At 39.4% G+C, this 23,827-nt stretch overlaps 1 protein-coding gene across 2 annotated transcripts; it reads right to left on the reverse strand.

Moving 5' to 3' along the window:
* Positions 1 to 677: 677 nt before the first annotated feature.
* LOC145537504 (eukaryotic translation initiation factor 1A, X-chromosomal-like) lies at positions 678 to 18,732 on the reverse strand. 2 transcript variants are annotated; one of them, XM_081568175.1, is made up of 7 exons: positions 18,565 to 18,732; positions 16,132 to 16,215; positions 10,048 to 10,151; positions 8,896 to 8,946; positions 4,751 to 4,832; positions 3,741 to 3,840; positions 678 to 812 (listed from the first exon to the last, which is right to left on the reverse strand). In XM_081568175.1, exons 1-7 carry the CDS (start codon positions 18,578 to 18,580, stop codon positions 788 to 790), a joined length of 462 nt encoding a protein of 153 aa, XP_081424301.1. In that variant the 5' UTR covers positions 18,581 to 18,732; the 3' UTR covers positions 678 to 787. The 2 variants fall into 2 exon arrangements, with proteins under 2 accessions (XP_081424301.1, XP_081424302.1); XM_081568176.1 differs by lacking the exon at positions 8,896 to 8,946 and having other exon boundaries at positions 18,565 to 18,642.
* Positions 18,733 to 23,827: the final 5,095 nt, after the last annotated feature.

Genomic DNA, 23,827 nt, shown 5'->3' on the forward strand with positions numbered 1-23,827 from the left:
AACTGCCATATGACCCAGCAAGCCCACTGCTGGGCATACACAGAATTGAAAGAGACACGTCTACCCCAATGTTCATCGGAGCACTGTTTATAATAGTCAGGACATGGAAGCAACCTAGAAGCCCCTGAGCAGACGAATGGATAAGGAAGCTCTAGTACGTATACAGAATGGAATATTACTCAGCCATTAAAAAGAATACATCCGAATCAGTTCTAATGAGGTGGATGAAACTGGAGCCTATTATACAGAATGAAGTAAGCCAGAAAGAAAAACACCAATACAGTATACTAACACATATATATGGAATTTAGTAAATCGGTAAAGATAACCCTGTATGAGAGACAGTAAAAGAGAAACAGATGTATAGACCAGTGTTATGGACTCTATGGGAGAGGGCGAGGGTGGGATGATATGGGAGAATGACACTGAAGCATGTAAATTATCATATGTGAAACGAATCACCAGTCCAGGTTCGATGCATGATACAGGGTGCTCGGGACTGGTGCACCAGGATGACCCGGAGGGATGGGGTGGGGACGGAGGTCAGAGGGGGGTCCTGGAAGGAAAACACATGTACACCCACGGTGGATTCAAGTCAATGTATGGAAAACAAATACAATATTGTAAAGTTAAATAATAAAGAAACTAATTTAATAAAAAATAAAGAAATAAAACAATGAAAATAAACCATAGTTTATTTAAGGCACAGTGTGCTTTAAACTACACTCATACTGAATTTTATTCTTCTCGGCAGGTGATGACCAAAATTCAAGCTGTAGCATGTTCCTCAGACTTCTGAATTCAATTCAGATCTGTAAGTGAAAAGAACATCAGATCTACAGAAAAAATAATTCTTGTAATAATGCTTAAAGGATCTTCTTACACTACTTAGAAAATTATTCCTTTTGAACTAAAGTTAAGAACAACAACCAGATTGTTTTCTCAATTCCTATGTGTTTTCAGTGAATCTCTATGATCTCAATGAGAACATCATGTTACGCAAGCTATTATTTTTTCAATGTTTTAAATTAACTCACTCATCTTAATGGCAGGTTAGAATCTTTTCGCCTCCCAAAGAGAGAAGGATGGTACTAAATCCAATGCTTGTGACTCAATCTGATCACAGGCGTGACACTCTAGTAATCACCAGGATATCTGACTGTGGCAAGAACTGCGATTCTGACATAAAACACATAAACCTAAACAAAATTTCCAATATAAGACAAACTCTTTCACTTACGGTTGCCTTTAGTCTTTTCCCCAACTGACCTGCTTAGTCACAGCTCCAGAAACCTGTTCTCTTTTCCTTCTAAGGAAAAGCTTAACTCTGTGTGGCTTGGTATTCAAGTCTTCCCTTTGGTTAGATCCCTTGCCTTCAACCCCAGCTCAGCCGTGACAACCTTCCGGTCTCGAATAACATACTACATAACTGGTTCATTTTACATTCTTACCACAGAAAATAACTGTCAACTGTACCTCCTCAGTATTAATTTAGCCACAAGGAATCTCTGGCAAAACTGAGCAAAACATTAGAGAGAGGACAGCATTTCTAAGAAATCTGTGGTCAGCATTACAAACCATCTAGATACTACAAAGATATCATTAAAAAGACATCTACTTAAAAGACATTTCATTACTGGATTCTTTCTTAGTATATAATTGTGTTTTACTTTCTGATTTACACTGAATCATAAAACCCGGGGTCCACTTTTTCAAATAAAACTGCCTTTTCATTTTTAACCACGGTTTAACTGAAATCTTTAAGATGTTCATTTTAGCATTTACAAAATTCATAACTCCAAATACATAAAAGATGATGACAGAGGCATCATAAATATATAAAATAAAAACTGATGTAAAATTTTCGAGCCTCTGATAAGTGGTAGCAAAACTGGAAGAGAAAATTTTTAAAAATATTTAATGATATTGCAACAATATTTTTCTACTCCTTTTTAATTTCCTGTTTCTGGTGTGCTTTAAAAGCATGCAACATCAGTAGAGTATCGGGCTTCCCTGGTGGCTCAGAGGGTAAAAGGTCTGCCTGGGTTGGGAAGATCCCCTGGAGAAGGAAATAGCAATCCACTCCACTGTTTTTGCCTGGAGAACCCCCACAGACAGAGGAGCCTGGTAGGCTACAGTCCACGGGGTCAGAACGAGTCAGACATGATTGAGTGACTTCACCTTCGCTTCAATGGAGTATTGTCATCTGTTTAAAGATCTATAAAAATAGGGTAAAAGAAAGAAATAAATTCTCCACTATTGGTACATAACCAGCTGTTCTAATTCACGGTGTGAATAATCTTAAGCAGTTTGGGTGTTAAATGTTATTTGTGGCCATGTCGCACAGGATGCAGATCATCCTTTTCAGACCAGGAATTGAACTCGTGACCCCTACAGTGGACGCTGAGAATCTTAAAATACTAGCACACCAGGGTAGTGCCTTGGTTTCATTTCCTAAATGATTTGGAAATCCATCAAAGTATAATACGGACTGGGATGAACAGGATAGATGTGAGAGACTGAGTATAAAATTGTAAACTGTGTAATCTTGGTGAATATGTGATTGCTCACTTCCACTTAAAATTCAATTTCTCTGAGTGTCTGAAAATGCTCTTAATAAGGATGTTGGTGACTGAAAGATCTTGAAATCTGTGTTCTAAGTCATTGATTCAATTTAGACTTCCTAAAATCTGCTCCTGGAATTCTAAACTTCTACCTTAGTATTCAATCAAACACTCATTTTTGATTTTGCATTTCTGTCTTCTACTACAGAAGTACCGAAAGAAGAAGATGAAGAAGTCTAACACGCCTTACAAGAGTATAAGCCATATTGTCATTCCAGTTACTTGATATGCCTGTCTAAAAAGTCAAGAGATACAAATCAATAAAATTTGTACTTAAAAACATTCATAGCAGCATTGAAGATTGTAAATTATCATATATGAAACGAATCGCCAGTCCAGGTTCGATGCATGATATGGGGTGCTCAGGGCTGGTGCACTGGGATGACCTGGAGGGATGGGATGGGGAGGGAGCGTGGGAGGGGGTGTCTGGAAGGGGAACACATGTACACCCTTGGTGGATTCATGTCAATGTATGGCAAAACAAATACAATAATGTAAAGTTTAAAAATAGATAAATAAACTAATTTAAAAAAAAAGAACCGTGAGGCATTTAAAAGTCTTATCATCACTATTTCCTAACCAAGATTAACAACCATTTCCCACAAACTTCAAACCAAAAGTTTTTTCTAGAGTGATACAGGACAATTAATGTAACCTCTAAATACATGGGCAACAAAACAGGCCTTCATTTTAAGAATGCTTTGGAGTACACTGAAATTCCAATGCTTCTGCAAGGTGGCTGCAACATGCTTTACTTCTTTTAACGTACCAGCCTTGGGAGATGATACATTTTAAACCTGTCTGCTAAACTTCTTACTACTATCACTGTAGACCCCCTTACCTAATAAAGACAAGGAGTGCCCACTGTCAGACCCAGTTGACATAAATCAAACAAACAAGGAGATCCCAAGAATTATAAAGTTTTTGAAAAATTAAAAAGGTTGCCATGCTGTCTTATGAATATTAATGGCTATTCAAATTCACGGATACATGAGCCTCAATATATATTCAATTCAAGTGTTCCTCCTTCTGAGCCCAAAGATGGTGAAAGGTCTGACTACTTTCATGTACCAAACAATAAAAAGCACACACACACATGGTTCAGCCTGGACTTACACCTCAATGTCTTCAACCTCATCTGCAGGGTCCTTAAACTGGATTTCATCATCATCTTCAGGATCAAAGGAATTTGTTTCATCTGTTTCACTAAGTTCTGCTAAAAACACAGTAAGAGCATACTCTTAAAAATATAAAATCAAGATGTTACTAGATTAGTTGCCTACTTAAAGAAATAATACTGGATTAATACTAAAACACTGAACTGTACAAGAAACTGCTTGTAATCAATCATCGATTCAACAGTTCCATTCCAAGAAAAATCTGCCTAACTGCAAACATATCACAGAGAACAAACTCAGAATGAAACAACTAAAAGAAGTTCACTGCCAAGTAAATGTTGATCTGATTCCCAATTATCTTAGTCTTTTTTAAATGGCCTATATGTCATCAGAATTTTCATTCTTACTAAAAAACGCATACCTTTATAATAAAATGCACTGTAACTGAATAAATAAAGTTGCTATCATGTTCACAATGTGAGTTTAGTACACTTCCTCTTTTTTGTTACTAGGAACTTATTTTAATCTTTCCAAGCTCACTAGAGGAAGAATAGAATACTTTTGTCTTTAAGAAACAAAAGGGATATCTTTTAAGAACACTCTCCACAAAATGCCACAACAGTACTTTATGTACTAAGAAAACCTGAATACTCCTCCATAAAGATCAATACCAGTACCATAACTGTTGTCCTCGATTAGCTGAAACCAGGTATAATCTCTTAAGAATTGTTTAAAAGAGGCATTCCTTGAACAATTGTTACGTATCAGGCTACAGTCTGTAAACTTTTTAATTCCCCACCAAAACAGCATATATTAGGAAGAGAATCCATTACTAAGTTGTTAATACACTGAAGTATTTCATACATTCTTAAAGCGAATTGAAGTATATATGCAAAAATACATAAAAGAGAGAGAAAGAACAAGAGCAGAAACAACTGCTTCACCTAAACACTAAGTAGCAAATACTATAAGAAGACAGGGAAATGTAATAACTTTGACATTAACTACCATATTCTGGAAGCTCTCCATAAGCCTTCAGACTTCTAGCTTCATCTGCATTGTACTTTAAAATTACATCAGCTTTGTTATCCTTGGAGAAAAACAAGGAAGGATGAAAAGTGGTTATACAAAGAATCATCAGTTGTCTCCTAAATTACTTTCAAATTAAACACAATTATGTAAAACCTCACTATTCTCTCACCTTCCTTCTATGAGCGGCACACACACACACACACACACACACACACACACAAATTCACACGACAAAGTTTGCATGCATGACCAAATGAAGTATAGACAAGGAAAATGATGCATACAATGCATTGAATCAAAGAAAGAAAAGGAAAGGGGGGTGTGTGTGTGTGGTGGTTTTGAAACGTGGTCCTTGTCCACACTCTAACACTGTAGTTCAAACTGAAAGTGGTATTTTACCCAAAAGAAACCTTTCTACAACCCACAGTTCTTAGAGTATCTTACTGATTCGAATTGTTTGCGGTGCTTTAAAAAGATACCTATATCTTCCTAAAACCTGACAGGCCTGAAGTGAAGTCCTTGCATGTTTATAAAGCTCTTCTGGGTGTTTCTGATGCAAATATGCCTGAGAAGTACTGCCCTAAAATGTTCACTTTTCTCCATTTTAAAGAAGCTGAGACACTGACAGAACAAACAATTCTGAGCGCTTACAATTAACCTAGAAAAGACCTAAAGAAAGGCAACTGAAAATATCACAGTCATAAAACTGCAGTGTAATACACACCAACACTTCTCAAACTATAATGTGCACAAAAAACATGTAGGTATTGTGTTCAAACTCTGAGTGCAACTCAGTAGGGACAAGATTAGCAATGCTATGCTATGCTAAGTCGCTTCAGTCGTGTCCGACTCTGTGCGACCCCATAGACGGCAGCTCACCAGGCTCTGCCGTCCCTAGGATTCTCCAGGCAAGAATGCTGGAGTGGGTTGCCATTTCTTTCTCCAGTGCATGAAAGGGAAAAGTGAAAGTGAAGTCGCTCAGTCGTGTCCGACTCTTAGCGACCCCATGGACTGTAGCCTACCAGGCTCCTCCGTCCATGGGATTTTCCAGGCAAGAGTGCTGGAGTGGGGTGCCATCGCCTTTTCCCAAGATTAGCTAATAACCTGCTAATACACTTCCACAGAGTGGTGATGCTATTTTCTTTACATTATGATTTGACTAGCAAGGGTTTGTAATTATCTGCAACAGATTAAAAATCAGAAGAGCTGTTTCTGGCTATCCACTTTAAAGTTAGTATTTTAACCCCTTAATGGATTGATATAACTGTGGTTACACTGCCATTGCAACAAAGAATTAAACTGGGAACTTAGAATTCTTCAATCCATTTGCGGGGTTATATGTAGTTAAATGAAAATAAATGGACATGAAAATGATACACTTTTACAGACAGATTCTATGTTTTTAGTCATCAAGCATGAAAAATGGAAAGGTTATAAATGGATGATCTAGATCACAAAAACATACAAAGGAAAAAAATACAGTAAAGTTTCAGGATATAAAATCAACATACAAAAATCAGTTATAATAGTAATGTGTCCACATTACCCAAAGTAATGTACAGATTGCATGTAATTCCTATACAAATTTAAGTAGCAGTTTTTTTCACAGACAAAGTTATATGGAACCTCAAAGAATCCTAACCGCCAAAGCAATCTTGAGGAAGAATAAAGCTGGAGGACACACACTCCCTGCTTTTCAAACACAACTGTCCAAACAATATGGCACTGGCATTCCACCAGTAGGCGGACTCCTAGAACAAAACTGAGCACTCAGAAACAAAATTTTTCAAAGACAGTCAACGAATACTTATGAAGGGAAGCAAGATAACTGTGTAGAAAAGACATCCTCTCTAATAACCAGGTCTAGGAAAACAATACTTAACATAAAAGTGGACCGCTATCTTACACCACAAACCACCTAAAATAACCCTGAAGAGATTTAAACCCAGGCTTGAAACCATAAAACTACCACAAGAGAACACAGTGTAAAACTACCAAATGCCGCTCTTGTTCTTTGTTTTTGGTATAGGACACCAAACCCATAAGCCACACAAGCAAAACCTAGTAAGTGGAAGTACTTCACATTAAATCACTTTTGCACAGAAATGGAAATCATCAACAACAACATAAAAAAGACAGTGTACTAGATCAGTAAAAATATTTGCAAATGATAAGACCACTAAAGGATTAACATCCAACGTAGATATATATTGCCATTTGCAAGAACAGAGATGAACCTGGAGGACAGTGTGCTAAGAGAAACAAGTCACACAGAGAAGGCAAACACTATAGGACCTCATTTATATGTGGAATCGGGACTGAACCCAAACTCATCAAAGTTGAGGGATGCTCCTAGTCTCTCAGCTTTGAGTGACCTGGAGTTTCTGCACAAGCCCGAAATGATGACTCAGAACTATCTGTTGCCTGGATGAGTATCAAAGGTATGCCCCAGCATGCACAGAGTCTAAAAGCAGAGGCTGAGAGGACTGCTGGCTTTTAATGAAACCTCAAACATGGGCTGTGTGCAACGTTATAAACAAGCATTCAGTGGCCACATGAAGGAAAAGATACATGCCATACACAATCTGTTTCAGAAATCACTCAACAAACAATGGCAAGATAAAAGCCCTGGGGGAAGAAATCTGATCTCCCAGTTCACCACGTTATATTTGCATTTTCTAGTTTTCAACAACAACAAAAATAACAACAAACACAAGACACACAAAGAAAAAGGAAAAGGTGTTTTGTCACATACCAGAAAATTAGCAGTCAATCCAAAGCATGGCTGAGAAAGCCTAGAAGCTGCACTTAACAGAGACTTCACCTCAGGTAGTATACGTAAAAAGAAGACAAGAAACAACGTGCATAATGTTTTTAATTGTCAAGAATATTTCACTAGAGAATCAAGACATACAGATTCTTTAAGAGAAAACTAGTGCAGATGAAAAGTGAAGTAGCTGACTTCAAAATGTCTCTTTTAGTCACTAATAGAACAATCACACCAAAAAATTGACAAGGAAACAGAAGACTGAAACTTTACAAATCAGAACGTCTTAAGTATTTACAGAAAACATGACCTGATAATCGAATAGAGAGCGACTGAGCAGTTGTTTCACTCAAAATCTAATTTAGCCCAAGGGATGGGTTTGACACAGAAATCAAAAGAATTTCTGTCTCACAAGTTATAGTCCAAACATTAAGGTCGTAGGGGGCAACTACCAAGTAGTTTTCTAAGTATTCATCTCAGATTTATAACATAGACGCTAAACAACCTAGTCTATGTCTTACCTTTCTCCTATAAGCCTCAAACACCCTTTTTGGAGATTACAGGTTTTGCCTGAATTGATTGCATCATCTACAGCAGTGGTTTTTCAAACTTGGATCTGAGACCTTGAAATTTAAAAATTGGAACTGACAACCCAATATAAAATTACTAAATTTTTCTTTTGATGAGTGAGAATACTAACGAAAATCACTGTCATATGCTACTGTTCTTATTTCAGCAAAGGTCATTTTACCAAAATATTTAAAAGGCAAAACGGGGGGGAGTCTTCTGGTGGTCCCATGATTAGGACTCAGGACTTTCTCAGCAGTATTCTGCATTCAATCCCTGACTGGGGATCTAAGATCCTACAAGCTGCAGTGTTGTCAAAATTTACAGAAAAGAAAAATGGAAGGAAAATGAATAATCTAGTTCTGTGAAACATATGTCACAAAATAGAAAGATATCTTCTCATTTTACTACAAAACACTGAAAACGTCAGCCTGCGGCAAAATTCCAGAAAACCTAGCACACAGCCTTGAATACATGTGCGCTTTAAAGGAGGACAGAGTGATGAGTTGCAGTATTTATCCAAAATTATAAGAAAATACTTATTGCATAGCATATTTACAATAAAAAAGGAAACAACCAGTCTTCCCACAAAACCGTCAGTCATATGCCGTCAGTCAGCCAGAATTCTATCATCTTATACATCATGGATCGTAACAAATTTTATTGCCAGAAGGATGAGAATCATAACTGGCTGGAAGAGATCAAATGCATTTTATTGCATCATCTAAATACTGATGTTAATGATTTCTAAATTCAAGAACATTATAAATTTAGGTGTAATTGTTACCTGATAGTCTCGAAGACCAACCAATATAATATCTGAAGTATTTATCCAAACCTATAAAAGAAAACTCACAGTATATTATACTTAAAATGCAAACAAAAAATAGTGTGTGATGTTAAGCCATACTTAACATAATACAAAAGATACAATTCACTCAGTGTGTGAAAAGGACCTATGAAAAATTAGGGCAAAATGACAGATGAGTGTGTGTGTGCGTGTGTGTGTGTGTGTGTTTGTGGTGTGTGTGTGTCATGTGTACACGTGCATGTATGTGTGTGTGATCTGTGTGTGTGCTCGTGCCTATGAGACAAAGTCTAGTTACAGAGAGTTATTAAGTAACTATTAAATAAAAACTAAAGATAGGCAGTTCAGTTTGGATCAAGATTTCTAATTTAGGATATTAAAATAGATAATAATTTTACTTCAAATAAGCCTTTAAGTTTACAAAAGCATAGTTCTTTGCCACGTGAATTACTTTTATTCACAAATCACTTTGGACATCTTTAGTTATTTTAAACAAATGAAAATAACTCATCGACCCAAATATAGCCATCTAGTTACCATCGGACATCAATTTAGGCCCCCAAACCACTAACTGGAAAAGAATGACTCAAGAGAACAAAACTGTTTTTTAATCCAAAAAATTAGGGTTGAAGGAACTTTTAAACAATATGATCAATCAGTGTACCAAAATTATTAAATAAGATGGTCCCATTTCAAATGTTCCTAACACCACGTACAGCTGTTCCCACAAAGCAAAGTCTTACCCGGGACCATACACTGGATTTAATTAGCAATTAGACTCCTTTTGTCTTAAAAATAATTTTCAGGTGTTTTATTTTTCTTTCTTTCTCTCATGGGTTAATATTTTTGTTAAGAGTCTAGGTCATTTGTTTCATACACGGAATGTGTCTGTTTCTTCAAGAGCAAACATTTCTGGCCGAAATCCAGCCTAGGTGTCACAAATCATTCTTTCTAAATCTAAATCCTCTGATGAAAGTTATCGAGGATTTTCTAATTTTATGTGTTTCTATTGTCATATAACTCACTATTTTTGAAGTCTTGAAGAATTCACCAAAGTCAGTCACTTGGAAGCACAGCTAAATTTTTTAAAGGTAAGTTTTGTATTAAAGGAAAATATATCTCCACACTCACCCTTTTTCTCAAGCTGCCTCGGATATGACATATCCTTGTCATACCATCAAAACACATTGCTTCCAATCGTGCATTTCCCAACATTTTGGTTACCTTGGCATATTCTTAGGAAGGGGCAAAAAAGAAAAAAAAAACAAAACAAAAGAGAGCTGTAAAATACTGTTCAATTTTTTAAAAAATGTAACACTTGTTGTTAGGTTGGTAACTTAAATTTTATTGCCAAATTTAGACCACACCAACCATGATTTAAAAAAGAACAAAATGTTCAAATATTATAACAAAGGAGAGCTGTCTCAAGGTGACCTATATTAATTTTATCCACAAAAATGAGAGAACTCTTAATCTGCCAAACAATGTCTATAGTCTCTTCCAGCTACACTTAATGCATTTACCCTCATGTTTTCAGAGCAAGGAAAAGTCGACAAAAGTGAAGCAGTTAATCCAAAATTAGAAATGTTAGTAACACAAAAAGCTACCTGCTACTTTGAATATTTAAGTCATCTACTAATTTGAGAAAATCAGTTCAGTCGTGCTCTTCATGACTGCATGCTCTACCTTTGGACATCAAAGCGGCTCATTTCAGACTGCACCCTAAAGGCTGACTTAGCAACCTCTCAGGCTGAGTATTCGCCAAACCTCGACTCTCCTTTCCCTCATTAACTCTACCGATAATCAACAGCAGGTTGATCATTAACAAACTTTTGCTTGAGAACACGTTGATGCTTATTCTCAAGTTCTTAAAATGGTATCTTAAGGTAAAGTGTCAAATGTTTAAATACAATTATATCTAAGAATAGTAGAGGCCACCTGATTCTACTGTCATTTGAAAACAATGACAAAATCATTAGCTAGTATGGGATGATGTCTTCTTGATTTAAAAGACAAAAGCAGGCATCAGAATAAAGAGAAAGAAACAGGTAGTTAATATAAAGCGTGTACATTACTAAATTTTTTACTAAGGACTAACATCAAAGTGACAGCCACTGCAGCCACGAAATTCAAAGGCACCTGCTCCTTGATCATTCAGGCATGACATAAATCAAATCCCTGATGATTTTACAGTGGAAGTGAGAAATAGATTTAAGTGACTAGATCTGATAGGCAGAGTGCCTGATGAACTATGGGTGGAGGTTCGTGACACTGTACAGCAGACAGGGATCAAGATCGTCCCAAAGAAAAAGAAATGCAAAAAAGCAAAATGGCTGTCTGAGGAGGCCTTACAAATAGCTGTGAAAAGAAGAGAAGTGAAAAGCAAAGGAGAAAAGGAAACATATACCCATTTGAATGCAGGGTTCCAAAGAATAGCAAGGAGAGATAAGAAAGCCTTCCTTAGTGATCAGTGCAAAGAAAGAGAGGAAAATAATAGAAAGGGAAAGACTAGAATTTCTTCAAGAAAATTAGAGATAGCAAGGGAACATTGCATGCAAAAATGGGCTCAAGAAAGGGCAGAAATTGCATGGCCCTAACAGAAGCAGAAGATATTACGAAGAAGTGGCCAGAAAACACAGAAGAACTGTACAAAAAAGATCTTCACGATCCAGATAATCACTATGCAGTGATTAATCACATAGAGCCAGACATCCTGGAATGTGAAGTCAAGTGGGCCTTAGGAAGCATCACTACAAACAAAGCCGGTGGAGGTGATGAATTTCAGCTGAAAAATTTCAGATCTTCAAAGATGATGCTGTGAAAGTGCTGCACTCAATATGCAGAAAATTGGAGAACTAAGCAGTGGCCACGGGACTGGAAAAGGTCAGTTTCATTCCAATCCCAAAGAAAGGCAATGCCAAAGAATGCTCAAACTACTGCACAATTGCACCCCTCTCACACGCTAGCAAAGTAATGCTCAAATTCTGCAAGCCAAGCTTCAGCAATACATGAACCATGACCTTCCAGATGTTCAAGCTGGTTTTAGAAAAGGCAGAAGAACCAGAGATCAAATTTCCAACATCCACTGGATCACGGAAAAAGGAAGAGATTTCCAGAAAAACATTTATTTATGCTTTATTGACTATGCCAGAGCCTTTGACGGTGTGGATCACAATAAAGTGTGGACAATTCTGAAAGAGATGGGAATACCAGACCACCTGACCCGCCTCTTGAGAAATCTGTATGCAGGTCAGGAAGCAACTACATCTGGAACAGTTATAACTAGACACGGAACAAGAGACTGGTTCCAAATAGGAAAGAAGCACATCAAGGGTGTATATTGTTACCCTGCTTATTTAACTTCTAGGCAGAGTACATCATGACAAACGCCGGGCTGGAGGAAGCACAAGCTGGAATCAAGATTGCCGGGAGAAATATCAAGATCCTCAGATAGACAGATGACACCAACCTTGGTGAAAGATCATCTTGATGAAAATGAAAGAGGAGAATGAAAAAGTTGGTTTAAGCTCCACATTCAGTAAATCAAGATCCTGGTATGCAGTCCCATCAGTTCATGGGAAATAGATGGGGAAACAGAGGCTAACTTTATTCTGGGGGGCTTCAAAATCACTGCAGATGGTGACTGCAGCCATGAAATTAAAAGATACTTACTAGTTGGATGGAAAGTTATGATGAACCTAGACAGCATATTAAAAAGCAGAGCCATTACTTTGCCAACAAAAGTTCATCTTGTCAAGGCTATGGTTTTTCCAGTAGTCATGTATGGATGTGAGAGTTGGACTGTAAAGAAAGCTGAGTGCTGAAGAATTGATGCTTTTGAACTGTGCTGTTGGAGAAGAGTCTTGAGAGTCCCTTGGACTGCAAGGAGATCCAATCAGTCCATGTGAAAGGAGATCAATCATGGGTGTTCACTGGAAGGACTGATGTTGAAGCTGAAACTCCAGTACTTTGGTTACCTGATGAGAAGAGCTGACTCACTGGAAAAGATCCTGATGCTGGAAATGATTGAGGGCAGGAAGAGAAGGGAATTACAGAGGATGAGATGGTTGGATGGCATCACCACCTCAATGGATGCCAGTTTGGTGGAACTCCAAGAGTTGGTGATAGACAGGGGGGTCTGGCGCACTGCAGTCCATGGGGTTGCAAAGAGCCAGGCACGACTGAGTGACTGAACTGAACTGAACCGCTCCTTGGAAGAAAAGCTATGACAACTCTAGACAACACGTTAAATGGCAGAGATATCACTTTGCTGACAAAGGTCTGTATAGTCAAAGCTCTAGTTTTTCCAGTAGTCACATAGGGATGTCACAGTTGGGACCGTAAAGAAGGCTAAACGCTGAAGAGTTGAAGATTTTCAACTATAGTGCTGGAGAAGATTCTTGAGTGTCCCCTGGACAGAAAGAGACCAACCAATCAGTCAATCCCAAAGGAGATCACGCTGAATATTCACTGCAAGGACTGCTGCCAAAGCTCCAATAGTTTGGCCTCCTGATGCAAAGAGTCGATAGCAAGGAGAAGTCCCTAATGCTGGGAAAGCAGGAGGGCAAGAGAAGAGGACAACGGAAGATGAGATGGTTGGATGGTATCACAGGATTCAAGAGACATGAGTCTAAGCAAATGCAAGGAGATAGTGAAAGGCAGGGGATCCTGGTGTACCGCAGTTCACGGGCTCCCACAGAGTCATAGACATGGCTTAGCGACTGAATAACAACACCTCCACCAAAGAGATCCTAATCTGTCATTATCCTGAAGGGTAAATGGGATTCACATGATGGAGAGTCCCTTGGTTCACAGGCCATGAACCCAGCTTATTGTTCAGGACTGCTACACAGGAGAAAATAACAAAGAAAAGAAAATTGTAATTTAAAACCTGGGCCTGAAAACAAATTTCTAATGTAAGGAAAAAATACGAAGGTCAAAGACCAGATTATCTTTAGCCACACACCATGTTTCAAATAATTAATAAAAATATTTGTGTTTGTGCCTGAGTGTGTGTGTGTGTGTGTGTGTGTGTGTTTAGTGACTTCCACTATGAAGGAATAATTACGTGGCTTTTTATGAAGTGCTGGAAATTACTGAAACAAATGGACACATGTGAATGGCAGTTACACACCAGCTCAACAACAGAGAATAGCATTTTCATTAAGAGAAAAGTTTACATGTGAACTGAACAATATATGTTAACTTCAATTCATTTCAACACCCACATATGGCTACTGGGTATTCCAAAACACAAGTTTGCCCAGTGGTCAGCCATGAAGTGCGGGGGGCAACCTGCGAGCAGGACGTGCTTTGAAGAACTGCCTTGTTAACTCAGGGGTTAATTCCAGGGCAATCTGGCACGCAGGCTCTGCTTTGAGAGCTGGGGCCGCCTTTGTTAACTCAAGGGTCGAGTCCAGACATAGTTCTCTGTCCCGCCACCTCTTATTGTTTACTAGGGAAACTCCTTGCAGCTTTCTGGAGCACATCTGACACAGGACAAATGGCTTTTTATGACCTAAGTCCTGAGAAACACAATCATGGGAAAATCATGGGAGTTTGGTTAATAGATTTATGTTTTTTAGGTGATTTCTGATGCATGTTACTTAGGTAATTTTTAATAATAGTATTGTATAAGAATTTCCTGGTATAAGGGTATATAATTCTGTGTGTAAGAATAAACAGGTGTCACTGGCATTGCAGGTTGCAGTGATCCTCTCAACGCCCCGCTGTGTCTGTGTCTGTGTCTCTCTGTGTCTCTGTGTCTGTTTCTTTTCTTAGCCAAGGAATCCCGCGTCCATGCCTACGTTGACTCGTCGGCTGGCTCCGACAATGAAGAATCCACCTGCAAATGCAAGAGACAAAGGAGACACGCACTAGACTTCTGGGCAAGGATGATCCCATAGAGAAGCAAATGACAACACACTACAGTATTCTTGCCTGGAGAATTCCATGGACACAGGAACCAGGTGGGCTACAGTCCATGAGATCGCAAAAGAGTCAGACATGACTAAGCGCAAGCAACGGGGCTAGAAAAAAGTACTTACTAGGTGACAATACAATGGTAAGGTTAAATTTCTCGTGACCATGCTACTGGAGTTACATAAGAGAAAGCCTTCACTCTTAAGAGATGAGATATTTAGGGCTAAAGACCGTAACTGTATGTAACTAGATCTGCCTATAAGAAAGATTAAAATATTAGGAAGAAAATGTTCATGTACAGAAAGAAAGTACAAGAAGAAAACATTAAATATTAGTGAGTCTAAGTTAAAAAAAATATGGGAGTTGTATTCATATTTCAACTCCTCCGTGGGCTTAGCTATCCATTAAAGGGAAGAAAGTAAGTGCTTCAGTCAATTATTCTACTCTTCTTTTAGCCTGCACTTACTTAAATAAGAGACAGTCAATTATTCAGTTACTTTATTAAATACACTAAGGACATTGGAGTACTGAGGGTCTGAGGTCTTGGCATGGATTTCTCAGAGTCTACTGAAAAATATTACAATAGTAGGGAATTTTCGATGTTGGCAGCCAGGCTTACTCTGCTCTAAACCCTACAATTCAGTTGCACTCATGCCATGCTTTGTCACAGAATAAAAACTGGACACTTTCTTTACAGAAATGCCACATTAAATCTGCATGAGAAACAGTGTAAATTGAATTACTTAAAACAGAAATTATGCAGCAACGTAGGGCACAGTAAATGGGGAAAAGCTAGAGATACGAGGGGCTTCTGTGGTGGCTCAGTGGTAGGGAATCCACTGCCAATTGATCCCTGGTCCAGGATGAACCCACATGCCCCCAAACGACTGAGCCCCTGGCCCACAGCTATTGAGCTTGTGCTCTCAATAGCTGTGCTCTCAATAGTTGCAGCCTGGCAGCTGCAGTTGATGAGCCCATGTACTGCAGCTACTGAAGCCTGGTCTCCCTAGAGCCTCTGCTCCACAAGTGGAGAGAACACCCCAACGAGAAGCCCATGCACTTCAACTACAGAGCAGCCCCCACTCCCCACAACTAGAGAAAAGCACATGTGCAGTAATGAAGGCCCAGCACAGCCAAACAAACAAACAAAGAAACACATAAGCAAATGAAATCATTTAGATTAAAAAAAAAAGGAGATATGAGACAACTCCTCGGGATTATGACTAAGGTATGTTTCAGAGTAAACTCAAATTCAATTACTAGAAAAGGTATAAATAACTAAAGAAGTCTTACCTTGTCCGTCTTCCTTAAAGACTAAGTCTCGTTTTTCATATTCATTCTCCTTCTTACCCTTGCCTCTGTTTCTGCCTCCTTTACCTAAATGATTAAAGAGTGAATAAAAATTGACATCTAAGCATCTGTATAATAGTTTACAAACTCAACTGTTGCACAAGCTAACGTAAGATTTTAAACTTTATAAAAACACAGGGAAACAAACAAATTACCATTTAAATTAAGAGACCTAAAAAGAGATTTACAATTTAACGTTATTTGCTTTCTGATTAGCCGCATGTTACAAATTGTCAGTGGCTTTCATCTAAATCCCTTACCCGATAAGTATATTATCAACCACATAACCCATTACCAGAGACAGCCATTAGCATTTTGTTATTATCCATGCTTTCCGATTAAACCTGGATTCTATACATTTTCTTCCACAATTTATTTTCAAATTAATAAACCAAGACTAGTCCATATATTTGTAAAGGGCTGAAAACTGAAAAATCATATGTAGAAATGTCTTCAGTTTGGCATGAGAGGTAGCAGCTAGTATAAAAGTTCCACAGAAGGAAGAGCAGAGTTACCCAAGGCTGGAGTGAAGCCTAGGAAGATAACATTAACAAAAATGTACTGAACATCTACTAAGCACCAAGCTGTAGCAATTCAGCATTCATAAAGTCCTGTTCTCTTTAGAATACACTACCAAATGTGGGCATAGGAAACTTCATTCCTAGAAACAGAAGAGGAAACAAGGAATGCATGGCAATGTACAGTTATTTGTAAGCTAAACGTGAATTAAATAGAATAGAAAAAACAAGTAGAAGTGGTTTGTAATTTACCTAACACATTATGAAAAAGACATTCCTAGAGTTTCACTGACTAGTAGCAGCAAAACATTTGCTTGCTAGAGAAAGGCTGGGCCAGTTGGTCTGGGGAATCTAGAGAGCACTGAACTCAAAGGTAAAGAAATGTGACCGAATATGGCAAACGTTAAGTAAGGCTTGAGAGCTAAAATGAAGTGCCAGGAATGAACAATGAAGAGATTTGTTGTGCAATGTGAAATGTGGTGCTATTCTGAAGGAGGTATTCTCACTCCTTGCAGTTACAGTTTTCTGGGAGGCATTACAGGCCATTAAACATGACACAAGAAGAATTGAGGTCTGTAAAAAGGAGAATTCAAGGAATGACTGTCCCAGTGGTCTGCTTCAGTTAGCTTACAAGTACGATGTTGGAAGTTACAAGTAGAGTTATTGTCAAATCTGATTATTTGTGAACTGTCTGCCTCAGAATAAAGATAAGTAGAAATACATAGTGCCAGCATCTATTTTATGAGAAAAGAAGGCAGAACACGTTGGTATATGCTTCCTTCTAAAGAAGGTTAAGGTTTGTGACAGGTAGAGGAAAGTAAGGAGAAGGCAATGGCACCCCACTCCAGTACTCTTGCCTGGAAAAGTCCATGGACGGAGGAGCCTGGTAGGCTACAGTCCAGGGGGTCGCTAAGAGTTCGACACGACTGAGCGACTTCACTTTCCCTTTTCCCTTTCATGCACTGAAGAAGGAAATGGCAACCCACTCCAGTATTCTTGCCTGGAGAATACCAGGGATGGTGGAGCCTGGTGGACTGCCGTCTATGGGGTCGCACAGAGTCGGACACGACTGGAGTGACTTAGCAGCAGCAGCAGAAGAAGAAGAAGAAGAAGAAAGTAAACTGGCAGACATGAACCTAAACATGCAACGGTGTTTTACCTTCGTGTTTGCAAAGAAGCAGTATTTTCAGCAGTAGTCAACTGTCCACAAAGTAAAGTATGGAGAAATATTTAATGGTCCCAAAAGAAAGAATCAGTGTGTCGTAAACAACAGCTAAGGGAGAGTCCCGGGAAAGGATGAAGGCCACAGAGGCGAAGCCTTGGCTGCCCAAAAGTAGCCTTCTCCTCAGTTTACTAATGCGCTGGCAGTTAACCTGGCATGTTCAGTTCAGTTCAGTCACTCAGTCCTGTCAGACTCTTTGCGACCTCATGAACTGCAGAACTCCAGGCCTCCCTGTCCATCACCAACTCCCAGAGTTTACCCAAACCCATGTCCATCGAGTCGGTGATGCCATCCAACCATCTCATCCTCTGTCGTCCCCTTCTCCTCCTGCCCCCAATCCTTCCCAGCATTAGGGTCTTTTCCAATGAGTCAACTCTTCGCATGAGGCGGCCAAAGTATTCAGCTTCAACCTGGCATGAATGGAAAACTAATCTATTTCACCCTCCGTGTAAAACTGACAAACACAGAGAGAAAAGGATACCGCTATGTGAACAGAGCGGGAGGAGGCAGGGGCAGCTTCCTAGCTCCTATGTGGACTGTGCAGTCCTGCTCAAAGATATCAGCCAACCACAAGAAGGAGGGGCTACCACCGGTGGCGGCTGAGCAAACCGTGGTTCTGGGAAACCGAGTCATTACCTTTATTCTTGGGCATAGCTGTAAAGGCAGGCTCACTGTGTTCAAGCAGCTTCCTGTGCCGCTGCCGCTGCCAAGCAATCCTCCGAGGCTGCCAAAGAACTGTTACGCACTCCGAATTGAGAACTCGGGAGAGATCGGCACGCGGCCACGCTTAGCGGCAGCAAAATGGCGACCCAGCTGGTGTCACGGGGTTTAACGTCACTCTAGTCGCCTCTGACGCCACCAGCCTATCCCCAAAACACAGTCTCTTCTGACCTATGGACCTCATGTAGTCCAAACCAACTGACTATCCTGATTGAAGGTGAAAAGAAAACTAGGAAAGTCAAACAAAGGAATAAATGTAGAAAATTATGATAGGTTTAAAAAAAATTTTAGATTAAAAGTATACATGCTGCTACTGCTAAGTCACTTCAGTCGTGTCCGACTCTGTGCGACCCCATAGACGGTAGCCCACCAGGCTCCCCCGTCCCTGGGATTCTCCAGGCAGGAACACTGGAGTGGGTTGCCATTTCCTTCTCCAGTGCATGGAAGTGAAAAGTGAAAGTGAAGTCGCTCAGTCATGTCGGACCCTTAGCGACCCCATGGACTGCAGCCTACCAGGCTCCTCCGTCCATGGGAGTTCCCGGCAAGAGTACTGGAGTGGGTTGCCATTTCCTTCTCCGAAAAGTATACATACAGAGAGATAAAAAAAGGTGGATTTATGTCAATGTATGGCAAAACAAATACAATATTGTAAAGTTAAAAAATAGATAAATAAACTAATTTTAAAAAAACAGAAAAAAAGGGAATAAAAAGGAAACAAACAAAAAAAAACTCTACAGAGCAACAAAATACCAACAGAGCAACAAAATACCAACTTTGAGGCAGAGGTGTATAACAACAATAAAAAGTGTGACTGAATATACACATATACAGATACATCCATAGGAACATCAAAACTGTCCAAGAAAAATAAAGTACATTAAGTTGACCCCACAAACAAAGGAAACCTAAAGTATCTCTACAGGAGCAAAACTAATGCAGAAACTAGAAAGCAAAACTAGAGCAAGATTCATATTGAGGAATAAAGTGATTAAAATAAAAAATACCAAATTTGCTGAGATGAAAGGGAAGAAAGTATAGAAAGAAAGAATAGATATGCAAAGTTAAACAGAGGTAGATAAAGAAGATTTATATGCATTAAAGATTAACTGCAAGGGGAAAGAAACAGTAGAAAAAGAAAACAAAGGAATAAATATAGAAAAATAATAATAGGTTTAAAATTTAAAATTTAAAGTAGAAAAAGATAAAAGAAAAACAAAATGAAAACTCCACAGAACTGCAAAAGCCCAATGTAGAACCAGAACTTTATAAGAGCAATAAAAAAATGTGACTGAGAAAAGAAGAAAAAGCTCAAAAGCTTCATTAGATTTCATAGTGCCAATGCAATCAACAACTACAAAGAGGGGAAAAAAGGAAAAAGAAAAAAGCCTAAAGAATCTCCAGAGCAAGTCAAAACATAAGAATAATACAGGTTTATCTTGAGTTACTGCTGTCAGAGTCCTTTCCCTCTCTAGAAGTCACAAGCCACCTCACCTCTCTAGGGTACCCTCCAATGCTGATCTCTGGACTTGCTGTGGGGGCAGCTTACATTCTAATCTGGTCCTACTTTTATGTGTTCTTACCTCCAATGTCCACAGCTATCAGAACTAGTGCAATTTCTTTTGTGGGAGCTCTCAATGACATTTTATGTATTCCATAGGCACAGAGTCTGCCTAGGTGTTCATGTGGATTTAATCTGCAGCTTTACAGGTGTAGGAAGGTTTTGCATCTTCTTCCTTAGCCACACTGCCCCTGGGTTTCCTTTGTGGTTTTATTTCCATGTCTGCATGTGATTCACCCACTGGGTTTTGCTCCTGAGGCTGCCCTGCAGGACTTGGGTTTGCCCCTGTGAGGGCCAGGTGTGGAGGTGGTGTGCTGCTTGGGACACAGGCATTCTAGCAGCACCAGGTACTCAGGGGTGTGGTGAATAGGACAGCAGGAAATATAGTGCTCTAGAAGGGTATGGCAATCAGTGTTGGCCAATATGCTCCAGTATCCTTCCTGGAGAACCCGCATCCCTGACAGAGAATCCTGGCAGGCCACAGTCTACATGTTAGAAAAGATTTGGACACTATGAAGCGACTGCACGTGTCGACTCAAGACTTTTTTTTTTTTTTTTTAACTCTGGCAGCTCTGCCCCAGTAAGGGTTGAGCACGAAGGTGTCACAGCTGCTTGGCTTGCAGGGACCCTGGCAGTGCCAAGTGTGCAGGATCTTGGACTGCCTCCACTGCTGGACTAATGGCTCTATCAGTATCTTTCTTTGAGCCTCTTCAGCTGGTGAGTAGAAGGCCTCTTTGGCTAGTTTTTCTCTGTATCTCCACGCATTCAGACACTTAGAGGGCTCCCTTGTCTGAGGTCCTTCTCTGTAGCTCAGCCTATCAGGCATATAGAGGGCACACCCTCAGACTGGGATCCTGCTCTGTATCAGGCACTTGAAGGAGCACCCTGGGTGAAGTCCTACTCTGTAGTTTGGGGAGTCAGGCGCTTCATGGGCCAGCCTCTCTCTTGTTCAGCCGCCAATGCTGGCAAGTAGGGAGAGAGAGGCTACAGTGATGGCTCCACCCCCTACATGTGACTCAGCAGTTTCACCTTGCTTCCATGGCTGCCTGTCATACCTTCACAGGCATTTCCCACCACGATCTCCTCATTCTCACATACAATCAATCTGTGTCTCCCCAGTAAACAGCAGCCCTCACCCTGGGATTGCTCCACAATCCCTATGCTCCAGCTACCAGCTGCTGCACCTTCTAGGTGACCTGTGTCCCTCTCTGGGGTGTGTGTGGCTGTGGCAAGGACTGTTTGATTCTCATTCCATTTAGGCTGCCACAAATGAGCTGTTTCACTCTCAGCCTTAAATGTTTCTCCTCTGGTCCAGATAGGCGCTCGCATGTGGAGTTTGAACACCTACTTCAGTTCTCCCACCCACCTAGGGCAAGTCCAGTCCTACTAACACTTGTACTTTTCTCCCTAGTTCCTTCATCCTACAGACTTTTGGATGGTACCATATGTTATTTTCCTCTGGTTAGGCAGTCCTGTCTGCTCTCAGCTAGTGTTCTGCAAGCACTTATGTGCCTGAATGTGTATCCCTGATGTATCCATGTCCACCTACAGCTCCACCATCTTGTTCATCTCAACTTTATTAATATTAGAAATAAGACTGCTATGAACATTCATGAGCAAGTCTTTGGGTAAACTTCCTTTTTTTTTTGTTTTTCATTTTTGTTGGTATATACCTAGAAGTGGGATTGCTGGGTCATATGGCAATCCAATGTTTAACTTTTAAAGCAACTTGCAAAGTGTTTTCCACTGGGCCTGTCCCATTTTGTATTCCGATAAGCAGTGCATGAAAGTTGAAATTTATTCACATACTCATCACACTTCTTCTCGTCTATTCTCTCATTAGAGCCATCATTTTGTTGTGCTGTGCATGCATAGTTGCCATCTGTGTATATTTATTTGGAGAATTTCCTGTGCAAATCTTTTGTCCATTTTTTTGCATTGTTGCCTTTCATATATTTTCTAAGTCTCTTAAGTTTTTCATAGTTCAATGTTACTGATATTATTTCTCATTTTAATTTTCATTTGTCTATCTTACTATATAGAAAAGCAATTAACTGAGTTTTATATATCAACTGTATATCTTGAAACATTGCTTTAATTACTTCTTAGGTTTTGTAATTTTGTTGTTGCTGTAGATTTCACTGGCTATTCTAAATAGATGACACTTACAAATAAAAACATTTTAATTCATCTTTTCCAAACCAGATACCTTCTCAATCATTTTCTAATATGACTTCACGGAGAGAAATGCAAAATAATGGAGTGGATATCTTTTTGTTGCTTCTGATCTTAGAAGTAAAGAACTCAGTCTTCTACCATAAAGAGTGCTGTTAGTTATACAGTTTATTACATTCATCAGTTTGAGGAAGTTTTCTGTTTCTAGTTTCTAAGAGTTTTTATACAGGATGTGCTCAGTCACACAGTTGTGTCCAGCTTTTTGTGACCCCATGGACTGTAAGCCTAAAAGGCTCCTCTGTACATGGGACTTCTCCAGGCAAGAATACTGAAGAGGGTTGCCATGCCCTCCTCCAGAGGATCTTCCCAAACCAACGATGGAACCCAGGTCTCCCACATGCCTGGCAGATTCTTTACCAGCTGAGCCACCAGGGAAGCCCAAGAATGCTGAAGTGAGTAGCCTATCCCTTCTCCAGGAGATCTTCCCACCCCGAGAAGAGATGTTAGATTTTATCAAATTATTTTTCAGCATTTATCAAGATGACCCTACTGTGTTTCATTTTTAGTTCTTTAATAAGTTGAATTACACCGATGGATTTTCAAATAATTAAGCGATGTTGCATTCTTAGGGGGACAAAAATCAGTAGATTATGCTGTGTGTACTTTGAATATATTGGTGTAGTCTGTGTTTCATTCTGGACACTTACTATTACTACTTCATCAAGTGCACAATTTTCCCTGCTGCCCTGTCTAATCTGTCATTTTTTCAGTCCACTGTGTTTGTCATCTGACACTATGGTTTTTATATCTACAAAAAGATATTGGGTCTATTTGATGATTTCTCTGTCTATACTTAATTTTATAACACACAAAACACAGTATTTCCAAGTATTTTACTGTCTCTGTGTGCAATTTCTAAAATTTTTTAAATTTCTGTGTCAGCTTGATTTATCAAGGGGATTACAATTTGATTATTCTTACCTTAGTGAGATTAAATATCTTTTTAATGTGATTGGGGCTATTTCTATATCTTTCTTGTTAATTGCCTGCTCATGTCTTTTAAACATCTCTTAATAAAGTTAAAGGTCAGTGCTGTAACTTAGAAACTGTTGGCTCTTGTCTTTTTCATAAATTTCTATCAGGTTTTAGGTTCTTTGTTATAAAAATATGGAGTCATCTTGTTGGTTTGTTTATGGTGTGCTTTGTTATACCTCTTAAGAATTTGAGCTGTGTGATGCATCCTGGGTGAATAAGCAACCAGTGGACACCAGGAAGTGAGCACTCCATGGAAACCACTGGAAATCCCTCTAAGCCAACAAACTGTGTCCCTGGGGACACCCCTCAAGCTGGCTGAAACTGCCAGTCAATTAGAAACACAAGGACCGCAGTGAAGCACACAACTCATTCCCCTATCATCAAGAGCCAACAACCTCAATGAGAGACCTT

Source organism: Giraffa tippelskirchi, chromosome Y, assembly GCF_054371585.1.
Source record: "Giraffa tippelskirchi isolate mGirTip1 chromosome Y, T2T-mGirTip1v1.2.pri, whole genome shotgun sequence".
NCBI lineage: Eukaryota > Metazoa > Chordata > Mammalia > Artiodactyla > Giraffidae > Giraffa > Giraffa tippelskirchi.